This window comes from Scyliorhinus torazame, chromosome 24 (genome assembly GCF_047496885.1).
Source record: "Scyliorhinus torazame isolate Kashiwa2021f chromosome 24, sScyTor2.1, whole genome shotgun sequence".
In the NCBI taxonomy this organism is placed as follows: domain Eukaryota; kingdom Metazoa; phylum Chordata; class Chondrichthyes; order Carcharhiniformes; family Scyliorhinidae; genus Scyliorhinus; species Scyliorhinus torazame.
The window spans coordinates 51,411,742-51,433,759 of NC_092730.1; the positions used below are offsets into that span (position 1 = coordinate 51,411,742).

General features: G+C 47.3%; 2 protein-coding genes across 3 annotated transcripts in view; both read left to right on the forward strand.

Moving 5' to 3' along the window:
- LOC140400145 (histone H2B-like) overlaps window positions 1-10,801 on the forward strand; it is a 74,770-nt gene extending 63,969 nt beyond the window's left edge. The window contains exons 2-3 of the mRNA XM_072489616.1: window positions 4,087-4,171; window positions 8,873-10,801. Of these exons, the coding sequence (XP_072345717.1) occupies window positions 10,348-10,734 (387 nt within the window). The 5' untranslated portion in view covers window positions 4,087-4,171; window positions 8,873-10,347 and the 3' untranslated portion in view covers window positions 10,735-10,801. The remainder of the gene's footprint in view (window positions 1-4,086; window positions 4,172-8,872) is intronic.
- Window positions 10,802-16,902: 6,101 nt separating this feature from the next.
- LOC140400146 (histone H2B-like) overlaps window positions 16,903-22,018 on the forward strand; it is a 63,884-nt gene continuing 58,768 nt past the window's right edge. Inside the window, exon 1 of one of the 2 annotated variants that reach the window (XR_011938064.1) lies at window positions 16,903-17,024. The gene's annotated coding sequence lies outside the window, so the exon portion shown is untranslated. The remainder of the gene's footprint in view (window positions 17,025-22,018) is intronic. The other variant, XM_072489617.1, reaches the window with a different exon arrangement.

Sequence of the window (22,018 nt, forward strand, 5' to 3'; positions counted from 1 at the left end):
AGGGTGTGTGTAAAATCTTTGCTGTCTCCAAACTCATAGAGTGTGTAAATCAGGGGAGTGTGTAAACCAGGGTGTGTGTAAAATCTTCGCTGTATCCAAACCCATAGAGTGTGTAAACCAGGGGAGTGTGTAAACCAGGGTGTGTGTAAAATCTTTGCTGTCTCCAAACTCATAGAGTGTGTAAATCAGGGGAGTGTGTAAACCAGGGTGTGTGTAAAATCTTCGCTGTATCCAAACCCATAGTGTGTGTAAACCAGGGGAGTGTGTAAACCAGGGTGTGTGTAAAATCTTCGCTGTATCCAAACCCATAGTGTGTGTAAACCAGGAGAGTGTGGAAACCAGGGGAATGTGTAAATCAGGGGAATGTGTAAATCAGGGGAATGTGTAAATCAGGGGAGTGTGTAAATCAGGGGAGTGTGTAAATCAGGGGAGTGTGTAAATCAGGGGAGTGTGTAAATCAGGGGAGTGTGTAAATCAGGGGAGTGTGTAAATCAGGGGAGTGTGTAAATCAGGGGAGTGTGTAAATCAGGGGGGGTGTAAACCAGGGGAGTGTGTAAATCAGGGGGGGTGTAAAGCCAGTGGATTGTTTAAATCAGACGAGTGTGTGAAACCAGAGGAGAGCTAAACCACAAGAGTGTGGAAACCAGGGGAATGTGTAATTAGGGCAGTGTGTAAATCAGGGGAGTGTGTAATACAGGGGAGTGTGTAAACAGGGCAGTGTGCAAACCGGGGGAGGGGGGTTGTAACCAAATAATGTGCAATTCGAGGCTGCGTATAAATCGGGCGAGTGTGTAAAAGATGGTGCTTGGGAAAACTGCCGTGAACCAGGAGAGTGAGTGAACCAGGAGGGTGAGCAAACCAGGAGAGTGAGTAAAACAGGGGAGTGAGTAAACCAGGAGAGTGAGTAAAACAGGGGAGTGAGTGAACCAGGAGAGTGAGTAAACCAGGAGAGTGAGTAAAACAGGGGAGTGAGTGAACCAGGAGAGTGAGTAAACCAGGAGAGTGAGTAAAACAGGGGAGTGAGTGAACCAGGAGAGTGAGTAAACCAGGAGAGTGAGTAAAACAGGGGAGTGAGTGAACCAGGAGAGTGAGTAAACCAGGAAAGTGAGTGAACCAGGAGAGTGAGTAAAACAGGGGAGTGAGTAAAACAGGGGAGTGAGTAAAACAGGGGAGTGAGTAAAACAGGGGAGTGAGTAAAACAGGGGAGTGAGTGAACCAGGAGAGTGAGTAAAACAGGGGAGTGAGTAAACCAGGGGAGTGAGTGAACCAGGGGAGTGAGTGAACCGGGAGAGCGAGTGAACCGTGAGAGCGAGTGAACCGGGAGAGCGAGTGAACCAGGGGAGCGAGTGAACCAGGGTAGCGAGTGAACCAGGGGAGCGAGTGAACCAGGGGAGCGAGTGAACCAGGGGAGCGAGTGAACCAGGGGAGCGAGTGAACCAGGGGAGCGAGTGAACCAGGAGTGTGAGTGAACCAGGGGAGTGAGTGAACCAGAGGAGTGAGTGAACCAGGAGAGCGAGTGAACCAGGGGAGCGAGTGAACCAGGAGAGCGAGTGAACCAGGGGAGCGAGTGAACCAGGGGAGCGAGTGAACCAGGGGAGCGAGTGAACCAGGGGAGCGAGTGAACCAGGGGAGCGAGTGAACCAGGAGTGTGAGTGAACCAGGGGAGTGAGTGAACCAGAGGAGTGAGTGAACCAGGAGAGCGAGTGAACCAGGGGAGCGAGTGAACCAGGAGAGCGAGTGAACCAGGGGAGCGAGTGAACCAGGGGAGCGAGTGAACCAGGGGTGCGAGTGAACCAGGGGTGCGAGTGAACCAGGGGAGTGAGTGAACCAGGGGAGTGAGTGAACCAGGGGAGTGAGTGAACCTGGAGAGTGAGTAAACCTGGAGAGCGAGTGAACCAGGGGAGTGAATACATTTGGAGGGGGAACATTGGTTTCACTGCTGCCTCACTGTGCCAGGGATCCAGGTTCAATTCCAGCGTTGGGTGACTGTCTGTCTGGAGTTTGCATATTCTGCCTATGTCTGTGTAGATTTCCTCCGGGTGCTCTGTTTTTCTCCCACAAGCCAAAGATGTGCAGGTTCGATGGATTGGCGATGCTGAATTACCGCTTTGTATCCAAGGGTGTGTAGATTACGTAGGGATACAGATTTATGGTGGTCAGGTGGGGAGTGGTCCTAGGTGGGCTGCTTTTTCTGAGTGTCGGTGCAGACTCGATGGGCCAGATTGCCTCCTTCTGCACTGTGGTAATTCTATGGTTCTATGGAAAATGAAGTAAATCAGTGGAAAGGTAGTTTGCAGAAAGTGTGAGTTTGAGGGGCTGAGTGACAGAGTAATAACAAACAAGCTGCAGGCAATGGCTGCAAATTGAATCTCTCATTGGGACAAACACACAGCTACAAAGGTGATTGGTTGAGCCCGAGGGCGCAGGGCCACTTGCAGCCACACACACAGTCCCCCCAACACGGGCTCTATAGGAGGTTTTGCTCCACATGTGATGACTATGAAATGGGGAATGTTCCCATTGATTCTCAATGCGGAATTGCTGCGGGGATGTGCTCATGCCCGGTGTAACCCCGCCCCTGCTATTCGTGATGTGGAGATGCCGGCGTTGGAATGGGGTGAGCACAGTAAGAAGTCTTACAACACCAGGTTAAAGTCCAACAGGTTTGTTTCGATGTCACTAGCTTTCGGAGCGCTGCTCCTTCCTCAGGTGAATGAAGAGGTATGTTCCAGAAACATATATATAGACAGATTCAAAGATGCCAGACAATGCTTGGAATGCGAGCATTAGCAGGTGATTAAATCTTTACAGATCCAGAGATGGGGTAACCCCAGGTTAAGGAGGTGTGAATTGTGTCAAGCCAGGACTGTTGGTAGGATTTTGCAGGCCAGGTGGTGGGGGATAAATGTAATACCTGGGATTCATGTCGCATTACATTCATCTCCCAACATCTGGCCTGCGAAATCCTACCAACTGTCCTGGTTTGAGACAATTCACAGCTCCTTAACCTGGGGTTACCCCATCTCTGGATCTGTAAAGATTTAATCACCTGCTAATGGTCACATTCCAAGCATTGTCTGGCATCTTTGAATCTGTCTCTACATATATTTCTGGAACATACCTCTTCATTCACCTGAAGAAGGAGCAGAGCTCCGAAAGCTAGTGACATCGAAACAAACCTGTTGGACTTTAACCTGGTGGTGTCAGTCTTCTTACTGTGCTCACCCCAGTCCAACGCCGGCATCTCCACATCATTCTGAGATTGGGGGCGCATGCGCAGCCCCTCCCCCACACACTCCATTTGGTCAGTGAGTGGAATTGCTTTGTTGAAGCTGAGGGAAATGTCAATGTCAGCGCCCAGGACAGCGAGGAAACACCATTCTCATTGCAGCAGCACATCCATTTGGTAGTGTGAGCAAAGAGGCTCAGAGATCATTACTGACTCGGGGGGAGTTCAGGGAGAATCGGGGGCTGTTTGCAAGAGGCGCAGCGGAGCACGATCTTGTTCCGGGACTTGGAGTGAGCGGAGGGAAGGGAAAGCTCTTTCTGGGCCTGGCTTATTGTCTGATTCTGGGTTAGGATTTGGAGAGTATTTTCTTTCTTTTACTGATTGGAGGCAGCAAGGTAGCATAGTGGTTAGCACGGCTGCATCACTGCTCTATTGTACCAGGTTCGATTTCCAGGCTTGTGTTGCTATCTGCGGAGTCTGCACGCTCTCCCCGTATCTGCGTGGGTTTCCTCCGGGTGCTCCGGTTTCCTCCCACAGTCCTAAGATGTGCAGGTTAGGTGGATTGGCCCTAATAAATTGCACTTAGTGTCCAAAAAGGTTAGGTGGGGTTACTGGGTTAGGGTGGAGGCATGGGTTACTGGGTTAGGGTGGAGGCATGGGTTACTGGGTTAGGGTGGAGGCATGGATTTCTGGGTTAGGGTGGAGGCGTGAGATGCTCTTTACAAAGATGGGCTCGATGGACCGAATGGCCTCCTTCTGCACTGTAAATTCTGTGATTATCAGTTGAAAGAATAGATTGATTCATCATTGGCCTCATTTGACCCTGATTTACAAGAGATATGCTTTCTTCCCCCTAGTTCAACAGATGAAGAGATGAGTTCCAAGAACAAGATGATGATTCCTCAGCAAAATGTATGTGTCGCCGTCTCCTTCTTACTGACAGTAAGTACAATATTAATCCAACATTGCAGAGACACAGATACAACATCAACTCCACCGTCACAGAGAAAAGAAGCAGTCAGACTCACATTGACCTCAAGTCCCAGATAAACACACTCGCACGACTGTCACACACACTTACACTCTCTCTCACACACAGATGTTCCCTCTCACACACACTCACAGACTCTCTCTCACACACACTCAGTCACTCTCACTCACACACATACCAGTCACTGAGCAGTAAGCAGTTAAATAAGTTTTATATATCACAGATACATAGTGAGGGTAAAACTCACACACACCTGTAATGGTAAAATATGTGTTATATATAACAGATACATAGTGAGGGTAAAACACACACACGCATCTGTAAGAGTAAATTATGTGTTATATATCACAGATACATAGTGAGGGTAAAACTCACACACACACCTGTAAGAGGAAAATATGTGTTATATATCACAGATACATAGTAAGGGTAAAACACACACACACCTGTAAGAGTAAAATATGTGTTATATATCACAGATACATAGTTAGGGTAAAACACACACACACCTGTAAGAGTAAAATATGTGTTATATATCACAGATACATAGTGAGGGTAAAACACACACACACCTGTAAGAGTAAAATATGTGTTATTTATCAAAGAGAGACAGTGATACACACAGGCGTACTGACACACACACACACTCTCACATACACACCATCTCTCAGACAAACTCACACACCAGTAACAGAGCAGCAATCACTAATATGTGTGTTATCTATCAAAGATATACAGTTATATACAGCCAAACTCACTCTCTCTCACACACACACCACTCACTCTCCTAACAATAACTGAGCAGTAAGCAGTAAAATATGTTATACATCATAGAAACAATGAGGATAAAACTCACACTCTCTCACTTACACACTCTCTCACCAGTACCTGAGCAGTAAGCAGTAAAAGATGTTATACATCACAGAGAGACAGCGAGAATAAATATACACACACTCACTCATATACTCACACACACACTCCCAAACACACTGTAACACTCACACACACTCCCAAACACACTGTCTCACTCACACACACACTCCCAAACACACTGTCTCACTCACACACACACTCCCAAACACACTGTCTCACTCACACACACACTCCCAAACACACTGTCTCACTCACACACACACTCCCAAACACACTGGCTCACTCCCACACACATTCCCAAACACACTGTCTCACTCACACACACACTGTCTCACTCACACACACTCCCAAACACACTGTCTCACCCCCAAACACACTGTCTCACTCCCAAACACACTGTCTCACTCACAAACACACTCCCAAACACACTGTCTCACTCACACACACACTCCCAAACACACTGTCTCACTCACACACACACTCCCAAACACACTGTCTCACTCACACACACACTCCCAAACACACTGTCTCACTCACACACACACTCCCAAACACACTGTCTCACTCACACACACACTCCCAAACACACTGGCTCACTCCCACACACATTCCCAAACACACTGTCTCACTCACACACACACTGTCTCACTCACACACACTCCCAAACACACTGTCTCACCCCCAAACACACTGTCTCACTCCCAAACACACTGTCTCACTCACAAACACACTCCCAAACACACTGTCTCACTCACACACACACTCCCAAACACACTGTCTCACTCACACACACACTCCCAAACACACTGTCTCACTCACACACACACTCCCAAACACACTGGCTCACTCCCACACACATTCCCAAACACACTGTCTCACTCACACACACACTGTCTCACTCCCAAACACACTGTCTCACTCCCAAATACACTCCCAAACACACTGTCTCACTCACACACACACTCCCAAACACACTTTCTCACTCACACGCCCACTCCCAAACACACTGTCTCACTCACAAACACACTCCCAAACACACTGTCTCACTCACACACACACTGTCTCACTCACACACCCACACAGCAGTAAGCAGTAAAATATTCATTATATATCACAGAGAGACAGTGAGGTTAACACATACACACAGATATGACTCTATCTTATAATAATATTTATTGTCACAAGTAGGCTTACATTAACACTGCAATGTTTCTGTGAAAAGCCCCAAGTCGCCACATTCTGGCGCCTGTTTAGGTACAGGGAGGGAGAATTCAGAAAGTCTAAATTACCTAACAGCTCGTCTTTCGGGACAATCGACCTATGAGTGTGTGTAGTAACCTCTGTGACAGTAACCACTGTCTCTCTGTGATATATATTGAATATTCTACTGCTTATTGCTCAGTTACTGGTGTGTGAGAGAGAGTGTGAGTGTGTTTACCCTCACTGTCTCTGTGCTATATAACTCGTATTTCACTCTCTCTCACACATTCTCTCTCACACACACTCATACACTCTCTCATTCACACACACCAATAACTGAGCGGTAAAATATGCTTTATATATCACAGAGGGACAATGAGAGACAGTGTGAAACACACTCACTATTTCTCTGGCAAACACTAACTCTCACACACACTCATTCTCTCACACTCCTAGTCCCTCTCCCTCAGACTGCCTCACACATGGACACACCAGTCACTGAGCAGTAAGCAGTTAAATATGTGTTATATATCGCAGAGGGACAGTGAGGGTAAAACACACTCTCGCCACTCTCACACTTAAGTAACTGAGCGGTAAGCAGTAAAATATATTATATATGATAGCCAGACAGTGAGGATAAACACACTCGCACACCAGTAACTGAGCAGCAAAATATGTGTGAAATATCACAGAGACAATGAAGGTAAAACACACACACATGCATGCAGACTATTTCTCACACTCATACACTCTTGCAGACATAGTGACCCATTCCCTCGCACACACTTCCTCACACACACTCACATATTCACAAACTTTGATATTCACACACTCTTTGACACAACAGTAACTGAGCAATACACAGTAAAATATGCATCATATATCACAGAGACCATGATGGTAAAACACACTCTCTCTCTCTCACACACACACACCCCAGTAACAGAGCAGCAACAGTAAAATATGTGTTACATATCAAAGAGTGACAATGTAAAATACAGAGGCTCACTCGCTCACACACGCACTCTCTCACACACCCACTCTCTCTCTCACAAACGCACTCTCTCACACACACCCACTCTCTCACAAACACACTCACACACACATCCACTCTCTCTCTCTCACACACCAACTCTCTCACTCACACACACATCCACCCACTCTCTCACACACACCCACTCTCTCACACACGCCCACTCTCTCTCACACACACCCACTCTCTCACACACACCCACTCTCTCACACACACCCACTCTCTCACACACCCACTCTCTCATACACACCGACTCTCTCTCACACACACACACACTCTCTCTCACACGCACCCACTCTCTCTCACACACACCCACTCTCTCTCACACGCACCCACTCTCTCACACACACCCACTCTCTCTCTCACACACCAACTCTCTCTCACACACACCCACTCTCTCTCACACACACCCACTCTCTCTCACACACACCCACTCTCTCTCACACACCCACTCTCTCTTGCACACATGCACTCTCACACACACCCACTCTCTCACAAACACACTCACACACACATCCACTCTCTCTCACACACACTCTCTCTCACACACACCCACTCTCTCACACACACTCACTCTCTCTCACACGCACCCACTCTCTCTCACACGCCAACTCTCTCTCACACACACACACTCTCTCTCACACACACACACTCTCTCACACACACACACACTCTCTCACACACACACACACGCTCTCACACACACACACACTCTCTCACACCCACCCACTCTCTCACACACACACACACTCTCTCACACCCACCCACTCTCTCACACCCACCCACACTCTCACACCCACCCACTCTCTCACACCCACCCACTCTCTCACACCCACCCACTCTCTCTCTCACACACCCACTCTCTCTCACACACACACCCACTCTCTCTCACACCCACCCACTCTCTCACACCCACCCACTCTCTCACACCCACCCACTCTCTCACACCCACCCACTCTCTCACACCCACCCACTCTCTCTCACACACACCCACTCTCTCTCACACACACAGCCACTCTCTCTCACACCCACAGCCACTCTCTCTCACACCCACCCACTCTCTCACACACCCACTCTCTCTCACACACACCCACTCTCTCTCACTCACACCCACTCTCTCTCACACACACCCACTCCCTCTCACACACACCCACTCTCTCTCACACACACACACACTCTCTCTCACACACCCGCTCTCTCTCTCACACACACCCACCATTTCCACTCGCCTTTAATGTGACAGGTGAGCCTGCTTGGTCCCCACGATCTCACTTGCTTTGTTATTCAATGTTACATTTCTGATAATGACTCCAGCTGATGATTTAAGATCTCACGGCATCCATTGACAAAAATTACAGAGGTTTGTCCTGGAACTCGCCCTGCTTACTCTTCAAATGTCTTTGACATTTTGAGGGTTTTAAACTTTCACTTGCCAGTAATTCCCGACATGTAACACCCATGAAATTTGACTCCTGATTGCAGTGGCACAATTTATAAACCCACCCCTCAAATAATCATCATTGTGCTGTTTTGTTCCTGTTTTCAGCTTCTTCATGGGTTGTTCACCAGAGGCCCTGGAGTTCACTCCAGCACTGCTGGCAGCTGCAAAATGGAGGAATCTCTCTCGGGCCCAGAACACGTGATGTCAGCGTACGGGGCGTGTGACCTGCTCGCTGGCGCCGCCTCCGGTGGGAGGACTCCAGAATTTGCTGAATAAAACTGGCCCGGGACAGCGCACTGACATCAGGAGGAGCCAGTCCAACTTGCTGGGCTCCAGGCCTGCGCACTGCTTGATAAGAGACGCATGCGCGGAATGGCCGACAATCTCAAACGTCCATCATGGTTGGCATTTGTAAACACTAGTCGTGACCGTTGGCCATTCCTTCCGCGATCTGGATAACTACCACCCTCCTGAAACCTTCCTGTGATCCACCCACAGGTCATGACCCTGAGCTTGAAAACCCCGGGCCTATGATATCCTTGTCTCTATTCGCCGAGGCACAGAGTTTAAGAAAAGGCAGGTAATGCTGGAACTGTATAAAACATTGGTTAGGCCTTAGCTAGAGTAATACTCACACACACACTGTATCAGAGAGTGAGTAAATCCCACACTCACACACTGTATCAGAGAGTAAGTAAATCCCACACTCACACACAGTATCTGAGAGTGAGTAAATCACACACTCTCACACTGTATGAGAGTGAGTAAATCCCACACTCACACACTGTATCAGAGAGTGAGTAAATCCCACTCTCTCACACTGTATCAGAGAGTGAGTAAATCCCACACTCAAACACTGTATCAGAGAGTGAGTAAATCCCACACTCACACACTGTATCAGAGAGCGAGTAAATCCCACACACACTGTATCAGAGAGTGAGTAAATCCCACACTCTCACACTGTATCACAGAGCGAGTAAATCCCACACTCAGACACTGTGTTAGAGAGTGAGTAAATCGCACTCTCACACTGTATCAGAGAGTGAGTAAATCCCACACTCACACACTGTATCAGAGCATAAGTGTATTCCACACTCGCACACTACATCAGAGAGTGAAGAAATCCCACACACACACTGTATCAGAGAGTGAGTAAATCCCACATTCTCACACTATCAGTGAGTAAATCCCACACACTCACATATTACAAGGCACTCACAGTTCCTGAAGGAATCCCACAGTCTCTCTGTGCTGAAGGGTCCCTCTCACAGACAGCCAGGTACTTTTCCCGGTGGATCTTTACACACTGACAAACTGGGACTGGAGACATTCTTTCTGAAATGTATTTCCTGTTTGTAATATGATTGTAATCTGAGGTTTATGATTGGTGAAAAATCCTAATTCTGATTGGTCTGTTTTTTTATCCAGTCAAGTAAACAGAACATAACTGGCTGTCCTCATTCTCACAATGTCCAATCACAATCATTCCTTTCCCCATTCCTCATTAGCATAGATGTGAGGCTCTGTCTATTTAATCAGCGCTCGGAAGGGGTTTGCTTTATTTCTGGGTGATATTGACGATGGCTGACGAGAAGAAACCAACATCGAAACCAGCTTCCAAGAAGGGAGCCAAGAAAGTCATTAAGAAACCGGCAGTAAAGGGCGGCAAGAAGCGGCGAAAGTCGAGGAAGGAGAGTTACTCCATCTACATCTACAAAGTGATGAAGCAGGTTCACCCCGACACCGGCATCTCCTCCAAGGCCATGAGCATCATGAACTCGTTCGTCAACGATATTTTCGAGCGCATCGCGGGTGAGGCTTCCCGCCTGGCCCATTACAACAAGCGCAGCACCATCAGCTCCCGGGAGATCCAGACCGCCGTGCGCCTGCTGCTGCCCGGGGAACTGGCCAAGCACGCCGTGTCGGAAGGGACAAAGGCGGTGACCAAGTACACCAGCTCCAAGTAAAACTGTTCTCAAACTCATCAAAACCCAACGGCTCTTTTAAGAGCCACCCACAATTTCTGGAAAGCAGCCAAACCATCGTTTTTAAATTATTATTAGACTATGAATAGCCAAATCGGTTCAAATAGGGTTTCACTTGAACATAACATCCTGGGTGATGTCCAGTTATCGCCCGGTCGATCTTCGTGCCTTGAAAATAAGTCTCATCATTTAGTGACTGCTCGGTGTCCCTGTGTGTCTTTGGTTTCTGACTTGGTCATATTCGGTCCCTGTCGCTAGATTTGGAGAGACAATAGAACTCCAAAACCTCCCTTTCAATTTGTGTTCAGGTTTCCAAAAACCTCCCTTTCTATTTCAGGCTTCCTCAATAATCGATCAGTTTATTGAGAGCACACCAGTGTTGTGGGAAAACTCCATTTCAATACTGACACGAGCTCCAAATTGCTCACTCCACTTTTAACACTGAAGTAGTCTACAATATGGAATTTTAAAAATAAGGTTTGTAGTTGGCTGTGAATTAGACATTCTGTCTGCGGCTGAGACCGTTTTAAACAGCAGCCAGATTAAACTCGATTGGAATCCAGATTGTAAAAATCTGTGGAGACAGTTTCGGATTAAATGCCCCTTTTATAAATCCGAAACATTTCCACAGATTCTCCCAGACATGCTGAGTTTATCCAGCATTTCTCTTCAATTCGCATTTGCAGCATCCACATTTACTCCACTTTTAACACTGAGGAAGCGGGAGCAGTCTACAATGGGAGCAAATGTTATAGTTTGCAGATGGCTCTAAATTAGACACTGCCGACGGCTGAAAGCGTTTTAAACAGCAGCCGGATTAAACCTGTGGAGACAGTTAACGTTTCGGATCTCAATGTCCCTTCTACAGATCCTAAACGTTTCTCTCCACAGATTCTCCCAGATATGCTGAGTTTATCCAGCATTTTCTCATTAATTCACATTTGCGGCATCCGCATTATTTTGCGTTTGTTCTGTTAGAGAGAAAACCCGAAATCAGAAACTGACCGATAAAGGGAAACTAGACTCGGGAAAGAGAGAGAATCCAACAATCTTATACTCAAAACACAAATGATTTATTCACATGTTTTACGGTCCCTGTTCAATTTTATCTCTTATCTTTTCGCGCTCTTTTAAGCTTTGAAATAAATATTCGGTTGGAATCTGAACATTTGGCGCCCAAACCTTCCGCCCTCAGCACCGTGGAGTCTCCTGATTGGTGCTTCAAACAGACATCTGATTGGTCAGTTTGTGCCAGGCTCCACAATGTTGTTCAGATAACCAATCAGCAATGTGTGCACCGCCATTCCTCCTGAAGCTATAAGAGAAGTGAATGTGGGCGGGTTTCCTCATTCTGTGTGAAAGTGTTTGTGAGATTGGGACAATGTCTGGAAGAGGAAAGACCGGCGGTAAAGCTCGGGCCAAGGCCAAGTCTCGCTCCTCCCGGGCTGGACTGCAGTTCCCGGTGGGTCGTGTTCACAGGCACCTGAGAAAGGGCAACTATGCCCAGCGTGTGGGGGCCGGAGCCCCGGTCTATCTGGCTGCTGTGCTCGAGTATCTGACCGCTGAAATCCTCGAGCTGGCCGGCAACGCGGCCCGGGACAACAAGAAGACCCGCATCATCCCCAGGCACCTGCAGCTGGCCGTCCGCAACGACGAGGAGCTCAACAAGCTGCTGGGAGGGGTGACCATCGCTCAGGGCGGGGTGCTGCCTAATATCCAGGCCGTGCTGCTGCCCAAGAAAAGCAGCGCTGGCGCCGGCAAGAAGTGAAGCGACCATTCTTTAATCTAATAACACAAAGGCTCTTTTCAGAGCCACTCACTTGATCTGAAAAAGGGTGACCTGTTCTCGATCTGCTTAGTGCCGTGTTTGTGAGAATTTCCCAGAGGCTTCCGGCTGGAATGAGCTTCCCCTGTATTGTTGGTATTTACCGGGGGACGGCAATTTTTAGCGGGCAGGCTTTCCTAAACAGACCATTTATGTGCAATGGGTGAGCGGGGTTTCAGATTTCATTCCCGCTCTCATTACAATGTGCGGTTCAGGTCTGACTTGGGAGAAAGCTGTTGTGTTTCAGACTCTACAGCAGATTCATGTCGCCTTGGAATGTGAAAAGAGAGATCAATGATGGGAAATATTGGTCTATTTTAACGCTACACTGCCTCCTTACTCATAAACCTGCTGGGTACATTATGCTGCTGCCATTCTCAGGTCAGTGCTCTCACTGTGAGGATTTGGGCGGCTCTGAAAAGAGCCTTTGTGTTTTGTTAAATTGTCAAATGGATCTCCTCAGCCGCCGAATCCATAGAGAGTGCGGCCCTGGCGTTTGAGAGCGTAAACCACATCCATGGCGGTGACGGTCTTGCGCTTGGCGTGTTCAGTGTAGGTGACGGCGTCCCTGATCACATTCTCCAGGAAAACCTTCAGCACCCCGCGAGTCTCCTCATAGATCAAACCCGAGATGCGCTTGACGCCGCCACGGCGAGCCAGGCGGCGGATTGCTGGTTTGGTGATGCCCTGGATGTTATCACGAAGCACTTTGCGGTGCCGCTTTGCTCCGCCTTTGCCCAGTCCTTTGCCTCCTTTCCCTCTGCCAGACATGATGCTTGTTCAGTCAAATCGCTCCTGAATGAGACGAGCTGCTGCTCTTTCCTTTATTATACAGCCCGCCCCGACCTGACTGAGAAAGAGAGGCGGGAAGCAGACTGACTGACAGACAGAGCAGTGAAATGTCTTTGATCATCCAGCTCCTCCTCCTGCCTGCTCCAACCCACATTTTATATTCCAAACAGAAGTGAAAAGAGCGCGCTGAACAACACGTACAAACTGCAACATGATGGGCTGCACAGTGGTCAGCACTGCTGCCTCACAGCGCCAGGGACCCGGGTTCACTCTGACCCTGACATTCTGTGTCTGTGTGGGTTTCCTCCCACAAAGATACGCAGGTTCGGTGGATTGGCCATGCTAAATTAACCCTTTGTGTCTCGGGGTGTGTGTTAGGTGGAGTTGCGAGGGAGTGGGCCTGGGTAGGTTTGCTCTTTCAGAGAGTCGCTGTGGACTCGATGGACTGAATGGCCTCCTGCACTGTAGTAATTATATGGGAAGGATCTCGGTGTTGCTGGACGTGGCGCAGGTCTGGCCCATTCCCCAGTCCTGCGCGCAGCAGTCACCCGAGTCATCATCAGGTTCATCTGGAGATCACAGGGACCCATATACAAACAGAAGGGACAGCATGTACAAATCTCTGGATAATGGAGGGAGAAACATACACAAGGCCGGCCACCCCGATGTTCACCTTTGTGTGTGACTACATCAAGCTGTGCGTGTACCCCCAGTACACAAACACCAAGTGTCACTACGTACTGAGGTTCTACCTGTCCCCGGTGTTACGAACGATGTGTCTGGCCTCATTGCCGCAGGATGCTCTGGTAGTTGGACCATGTCGTAACACCTGTCCCTCATGGAAACATTTGTTCAGGAAAACACCTTTGACCACAAGGCGGTCAAGCAGTGGTCTGCACGTAATGTCCTCGAGGCCCTTATGGAAAAAGAGACGGTGGATCATGTCAGATGGTTCCCCTGAGCAGACTCTCAGAGGCATCTGGCAGATCATCTCATCACCAGAACTTTCAAACACGCACCAAGCCCCAGCTTGGCTGGTGGTGAGCAGGGCTCTCCCGGCAGATCCGTCATGCACTCCCGAAGTCTCAATGCCGTCTCACGCTGCCCTCGAAGTGGCTGGGGGGGGGGGGGGGGGAGGGGGGGGAGGCGCGAAATGGTCACTCACCTCCATGTGGAATGTGCCTTTCCAAATAAGGTCTGGAGAGTGAAAGTTCATGGATGACACCAAGGTTGGTGGGAGTGGCAGAGAGTGTTGAGGATTGTCAGAGGATACAGCAGGACATACAAAGGATGGAGACTTGGGCAGAGAAATGGCAAATGGAGTTTAATCTGGACAAATGGGAGGTAATGCATTTTGGTAGGTTTAACATAGAGGGGAAATATACCGTAAATGGCAAAACTCTTAGGAATATAGAAAGTCGGAGAGATCTGGACACGCAGGTCCACAGATCTTTGAAGGTGGCAATGGAAGTGGACAAGGTTGTCAACAAAGCAGACGGAATGCCAGCTTTCATTGGACGGGGCATTAAATATAAAAACTGGCAAGTTATGCTACAGCTGTACAGAACCTTGGTAAGGACGCAAATGGAATATTGTGCACAATTCTGGTCGCCACCTTACCAGAAGGCTGTGCAGGCTTTGGAGAGGATGTAGTGAGGTTTATCAGGCTGTTGCCTGGTCTGGAAAGTGAGCTTTATGGAGAGGCTGAATAGACTCGGACTGTTTTCATTAGAAAGACGGAGATGTGATCTGATAAAGGCCGACCAAATTATGAGCGGCATGGATAGAGTGAATGGGCAGGCAATCTTTCCCAGGGTGGAGGGGCCAGTCACCAGGGGGCATAGATTTAAGGTGTACAGGGTAAAGTTTACAGAGGATGTGCGAGGCAGGTTTTTTTACACAGACAGTGGGGAGAGCATGGACCGCGTTGCCAGGGGAGGTTGTGGAAGCAGCTACATTACGGCGGTCAAAAATCATCTTGACAAACACATGGATCGGATGGGTAGAGAGGGATACGGCACAAGGAAGTGCTGAGGGTTTTGGCAAAGTTTGGTATCATGACCGGTACAGGTTTGGACGGCCGAAGGTCCTGCTCCTGTGCTGTATTGTTCTTTGTTTGAGAGATGCAGTGGTATTTGTCCAGGTTCAGCCCGAGCAGCTCTGTGACACAGGATTCTGTGCTCTACGGGCTATTCCCAGGGGGACACACTGAGACAAACATCAACTGCTGCTGGAGGATCATAAACTCGGTGAAAGACTCTCTTTGGTCTGCCCGTAACCTGTTGATCTTCCAGGGTAAAGAATTGTCCTCGACTGAGTGTTGCAGACTGGCACATTCCAAAGTCCAGGACTATGTGCTGAGGGACGCACTCAAGCTTGGGGTACCCGGCACCAAGGCTCAATGGGGAAAGGCCACTGTGTAAGTTCTTGCAGCAAATGTACACCAAGAGGCTGGTAACCGGGTAAAACCCCTCGGTCTGTGTGAGTAACACTAAAGAGGGGCTGGTAACTGTGTAAAATCCACCTCGTATGTGTGATTAACACGAAATGTTTAAAATTATTGAAGCTTTACAGGGTGGAACATGACTGATGTAAATATTTTGAGAAGAATTGTAATGTAAATATTGAAATGTGTGTAATGTCCTCATTATCTCACTGAAGAAATTCAAGTAAATCTGGACCTCTGGAGAAAATGTAAATATTATTGTACGAAACGATGTTATTGTGATGACAATTTGAAATGTTTGACCATGTTTATTTCAAGGGATTTTATAAATGAAGTATATTTTTGAAAATAACTTGTGTGCTTCTATGAAAAATGAAGTCAGTCAGTGAAATGGTAGTTTGCAGAAAGTGTGAGTTTGAGGGGCTGAGTGACAGTGTAATAACAAACAAGCTGCAGGCAATGACTGCAAATTGAATATCTTGTTGGGACAAACACACAGCGACAAAAGGTGATTGGTTGAGCCCGAGGGCGCAGGGCCATTTGCAGCCACACACACAGTCCCCCCAACACGGTTTCTATAGGAGGTTTTGCTCCATTTGCGATGACAGTGAAATGGGGAATTGATTCTCAACGCGGAATTGCTTGGGGATCTGCGCATGCCCGGCGTAACCGCTTGCCTGTCGTCATTCCGAGATTTAGAGCGCATGCGCAGCCCCTCTCCAGCACACTCCATTTGGTCAGTGAGTGGAATCGCTTTGTTGAAACTGAGGGAAATGTCAATGTCAGGGCCCAGGTCAGCGAGGAAACAGCGTTCTCATTGCAGCAGCACCTCCATCTGGGAGTGTGAGCAAAGAGGCTCAGAGATCATTACTGACTCGGGGGGAGTTCAGGGAGAATCGGGCGCTGTTTGCAAGAGGCGCAGCGGAGCACGATCTTGTTCCGGGACTTGGAGTGAGCGGGGGGAAGGGAGAGCTCTTTCTGGGCCTGGCTTATTTGTCTGATTCTGGGTTAGGATTTGGAGAGTATTTTCTTTCTTTTACTGATTATCAGTTGAAAGAATGGATTGATCTATCATTGACCTCATCTGACCCTAACTTACAAGAAATTTGTTTTCTTCTTCCTCGTTCAACAGACGAAAAGATGAGTTCCAAGATGATGATGATGATTCCTCAGCAACGTGAATGTGCAGCCGTCTCCTTCTAACTGACTGTAAGTACAATATTAATGCAACATTGCAGAGACACACACACACAACATCAGCTCCACCGTCACAGAGCAGAAGCAGACAGACTCGCAGAGACCTCAAGTCCCAGATAAACATGTCCAATCCAACAGTCCTCTTTATCCAATTGAAGAAATTCAAGTCAATCTGGACTTCTGGAGAAAATGTAAATATTATTTACAGATACACGAGAGGACAGGTGGGATAATTTTCCACAATTCACCCCTACTCTCTCATGGAATGTTGGATCAACTTTTGACAACAGCGTTTCATCTGTAAAGTAATCAGTATAGTATTAATTAGGCTATAGATTCAGCAATCGATGTGCAAGTATCCATTGGCACTTTTTTGTAACTTTCTTAGTTTAAAATATTTCAGAAGCAAAGCACTTGAATAAGGCATTAACAGAAAAATTATACATTTAAATTGTTCTCCAAAGGGACACTTATCAAATTGTCAGGCCATCCTTTCATCTCACAAGTTGTGAACCTTTGGTACAAGTAAAAGGTCGGATAGTACAGCTTATTGAAAAGTGCCGAATTAATCATAAACTTCTACCGAGACACCTCCCAAAACAAAATATAAAATTCCCATCCAAATATCTCACACAATCTCAGATATAATGGTACAGTGTCATTCTCATGAAACAGACATGGAAATAGATCATTTAACATATCAATGTTATCACTAAAAGTAATAATGGAGGATGAATACTGAACAGAATGTTCACCCTTAACTCACAAAACAGGTATTGACAAGTACAGAAAACACAATAAAATCTTGCACATCAGAGAGGTGGACAGACTGAGATTACCTGTTTTCTCGTGTAAATGTAAATAATATTACAGACGGATATTAAACCCAGAATCCCATAACAGAGACAGACAGCTACAAATGCAAGCACAGAGACAGAGTGTTAGTGAGTCAAATTAAGTTTCCCCCTAACACTTGACCCATAACTGAGACAGACAGCTACCGTGGAAAACACACACTCACACTCGCACACCAACAACTGAGCAGTAAGCAGTAAAATATGCCATATATCATAAATAGACAGTGGGGGTAAAACACACACTCACGTTTTCTCATGCACATGCTCACTCACAAGTAACTCAGCGGGAAGCACTATATATGCAGTTATCACAGAAAGTCTGAGGGTGAAACACACACACACACACCAATAACTGAGCATTAAGCAGTAAAATAAGTCATATATCGCACACAGAAACAGAGAGGTTTATACACACTCACTCACACTCTGTCTCTCATACACTCTCACACACACCCACGCACTGTCTCTCCCACACACTCACAAATCAATAACTGAGCAGTAATCAAGAATATATTAATTGTATATCACAGAGACTGTGAGGTCAATACACACTCACTCACATTCTCTCTCTCACACACACATTCTCCCTCTCTCACACACACACACCAGTCACTGAGCAGTAATCAATTAAATATGTGACATATATCACAGAGATACAGTGAGGGTAAAACATGCACTCACTCTCTCACTCACACTCACTCAGTCACACAGCAGTAACTGAGCAGTAAGCTGTAAAATATGTGTGTGTGTTCTTTACCCTCACTGTCTCTCTATGATGTATAACACATATTTTACAGCTTACTGCTCAGTTACTGCTGTGTGACTGAGTGAGTGTGAGTGAGAGAGTGAGTGCATGTTTTACCCTCGCTGTATCTCTGTGGTATATATTGCATATTTAATTGATTACTGCTCAGTGACTGGAGTGTGTGTGTGAGAGGGAGAGAGTGTGTGTGTGCTGTAAGCAGTAAAATATTTGTTATAAATCAGAGAGAATCAGTGAGGGTCTTTTTTTTTATCATTGAATTTACAGTGCAGAAGGAGGCCATTCAGCCCATCGAGTCTGTACCGGTTCTTGGAAAGAGCATCCTACTTAATCCCACACCTCCACCCTATCCCCATAACCCAGTAACACCCCCAACACTAAGGGAAATTTTGGACACTAAGGGCAATTTATCATGGCCAATCCACCTAACCTGCACATCTTTGGATTTTGGGAGGAAACCGGAGCACCCGGAGAAAACCCACGCACATACGGGGAGGATGTGCAGGCTCCGCACAGACAGTGACCCAAGCCGGAATCGAACCTGGGACCCGTGAAGCAATTGTGCTATCCACAATGCTACCGTGCTGCCCTTTTTAAGAAACAGATAGATTTAGCACTCAGGACGAAGTGTATCAAAGGAGATGGGGTGGGTGGGGGGGGGGGGGGGGAGGGGGTAAAACACTCTCTCTCATAGAAACCCTACAGTGCAGAAGGAGGCCATTCAACCCATCGTGTCTGGATTGACCTTTTGAATGAGCATGCTACCCGAAGACCAATCTCCCACCATCTCCTTGTAACCCTACCGAGGGACAGTTTAGCCTATTGAACCAACCTAACCTGCACATCTTTGGACTGTGGGAGGAAACTGGAGCACCCGGAGGAAACCCAAACTCCGCACAGACAGGCGCCTGAGGTCAGAATCAAACCCAGCCTCTGGTGCTGTGAGGCAGCAGTGCTAACCACTGTGCCACCCTGCTGCCCATCAGCAGCACATCAACTTTTCACCCTGTTGCTCTCACACACATTCACCATCCCTCACACATACTCACAGACTCACCCTCTCACACACACTCTCTCACACCAGGAATTGAGCCATAAGCAGTAAAATATGTGTAATACATCACAGAGACAGTAAGGATAAAACTTCCACTCAATGTCTCCCACACACACACTGGCACTCACACACACCATTATCTGAGCAGTACGCTGTAAAATATGTGTCTATATCATAGAGAGACAGTGAGGATAAAAATCTCACCCACACTCCCTCCATCTCACACACACTATCTCACTCATGCTCTCCCACACACACCATTAACTGAGCAGTAAGCAGTAAAATATTCATTATATATCGCAGAGAGACATTGAGGTTAATATGACTCTATCTTCTAATCTTTATTGTCACAAGTAGGCTTCCATTAACACTGCAATGAAGTTCCTGTGAAAATTCCCTAGGCGCCACATTCTGGCACGTTTGGGTACACGGAGGGAGAATTCAGAATGTCCAAATTACCTAACAGCACGTCTTTTGGGACTATCTATCCATGAGTGTGTGTTTTTACCTCACTGTCTCTCTGTGACATATAATGAATATTCTTGGCCTTCCTGCTTAGTTACAGGTCTGTGTGTGTGAGAGATAGTGAGTGTTGAGAGTGAGAGTGTGTCTTTACCCTCACTGACTCTTTATGCTATATAACTCATATTTACTTCTCACTCACACATTCTGTCTCTCACACACTCATACGCTATCTCATTCACACACTCACACCAGTAACTGAGCGGAAAAATATGCATTATATATCGCAGAGAGACAGTGCGGGTAAAACACACACTCACACTCTATTTCTCTTGCAAACACTAAATCTCCCACACACTCACGCTGTCTCTCTCACTCTTGCTGCTTCTTTCGCAGACTCTCTCTCACACACACACATACACACCAGTCACTGAGCAGTAAGCAGTTAAATATGCATTTTATATCGCAGAGGGTCAGTGGGGGTAAAACACACACTCGCACACCAGTAACTGAGCAGTAAAATATGTGTTTAATATCACCGAGACAATGAAGGTAAAACACACACACACTCACACAGACTATTTCTCCCACTCAGACACTCCCAAACACACAGTGACACATTCTCTCACACACACTCTCATATTCACATACTCTCATATTCACACACTCTCACAACAGTAACTGAGCAGTGAGCAGTAAAATATGCATCATATATCACAGAGTCAGTGATGGTCAAACACATTCTCACTCTCTCTCTCTCACACTCACCACACACCCCAGTAACTGAGCAGCAACAGCAAAATGTGTTATATATCAAAGAGAGACAATGAGGGTTAAATACACATAGACTCACTCGCTCGCACACCCACTCTCACGCACACCCGCTCTCTCTCACGCACACCCGCTCTCTCTCACGCACACCCGCTCTCTCTCACGCACACCCGCTCTCTCTCACGCACACCCGCTCTCTCTCACGCACACCCGCTCTCTCTCACGCACACCCGCTCTCTCTCACGCACACCCGCTCTCTCTCACGCACACCCGCTCTCCTCATGCACACCCGCTCTCTCTCTCATGCACACCAGCTCTCTCTCACGCACACCCAGTCTGAAACATATCAGTGACTGAGCAGCAGACACTAATATATGCATGATATATCACAGAGACAGTGAGGAGAAAACTGACACCCACACACACACTTCTGCTCACACTCTCTCTCTCTCACACACACACACACCGGTAACTGAATATTACAATGTGTTAGACATCACTGAGAGATCTCACACACTCTCTCACTCACACACACTCTCACACACGCCAGTAAGCATCATATATCACGGAGAAACAATGAGGGCAAATCACACCTTCACACTCTCATACAGGCACTATCTCTCACACACACTCATGCTCTCTCACACACCAGTCACTGAGCAGTAAGCAGTTAAATATGCATTGTATGTCTCAGGGGGACAGTGAGGGTAAAACACACTCTCGCCACTCTCACATACTCACACACTCCAGCAACTGAGCAGGGAGCAGCAAAATATGTTGTGTATGATAGACAGACAGTGAGGGTAAAACACACACTCGCACACTCTCCAACACCTGTTACTGAGCAGTAAAATGTGTTATATATCACAGAAATGATGTGGAGATGCCACCGTTGGACTAGGGTGAGCACAGTAAGAAGTCTCACAACACCAGGTTAAAGTCCAAAAGGTTTGTTTCGAAGCACCACCTGTGGGACTTGAACCTGGTGTTGTTAGAACATAGAACAGCACAGCACAGAACAGGCCCTTCGGCCCTCGATGTTGTGCCGGGCTTTGTCCTAAACCAAGATCAAGCTATCCCACTGCCTGTGCTCCATGTG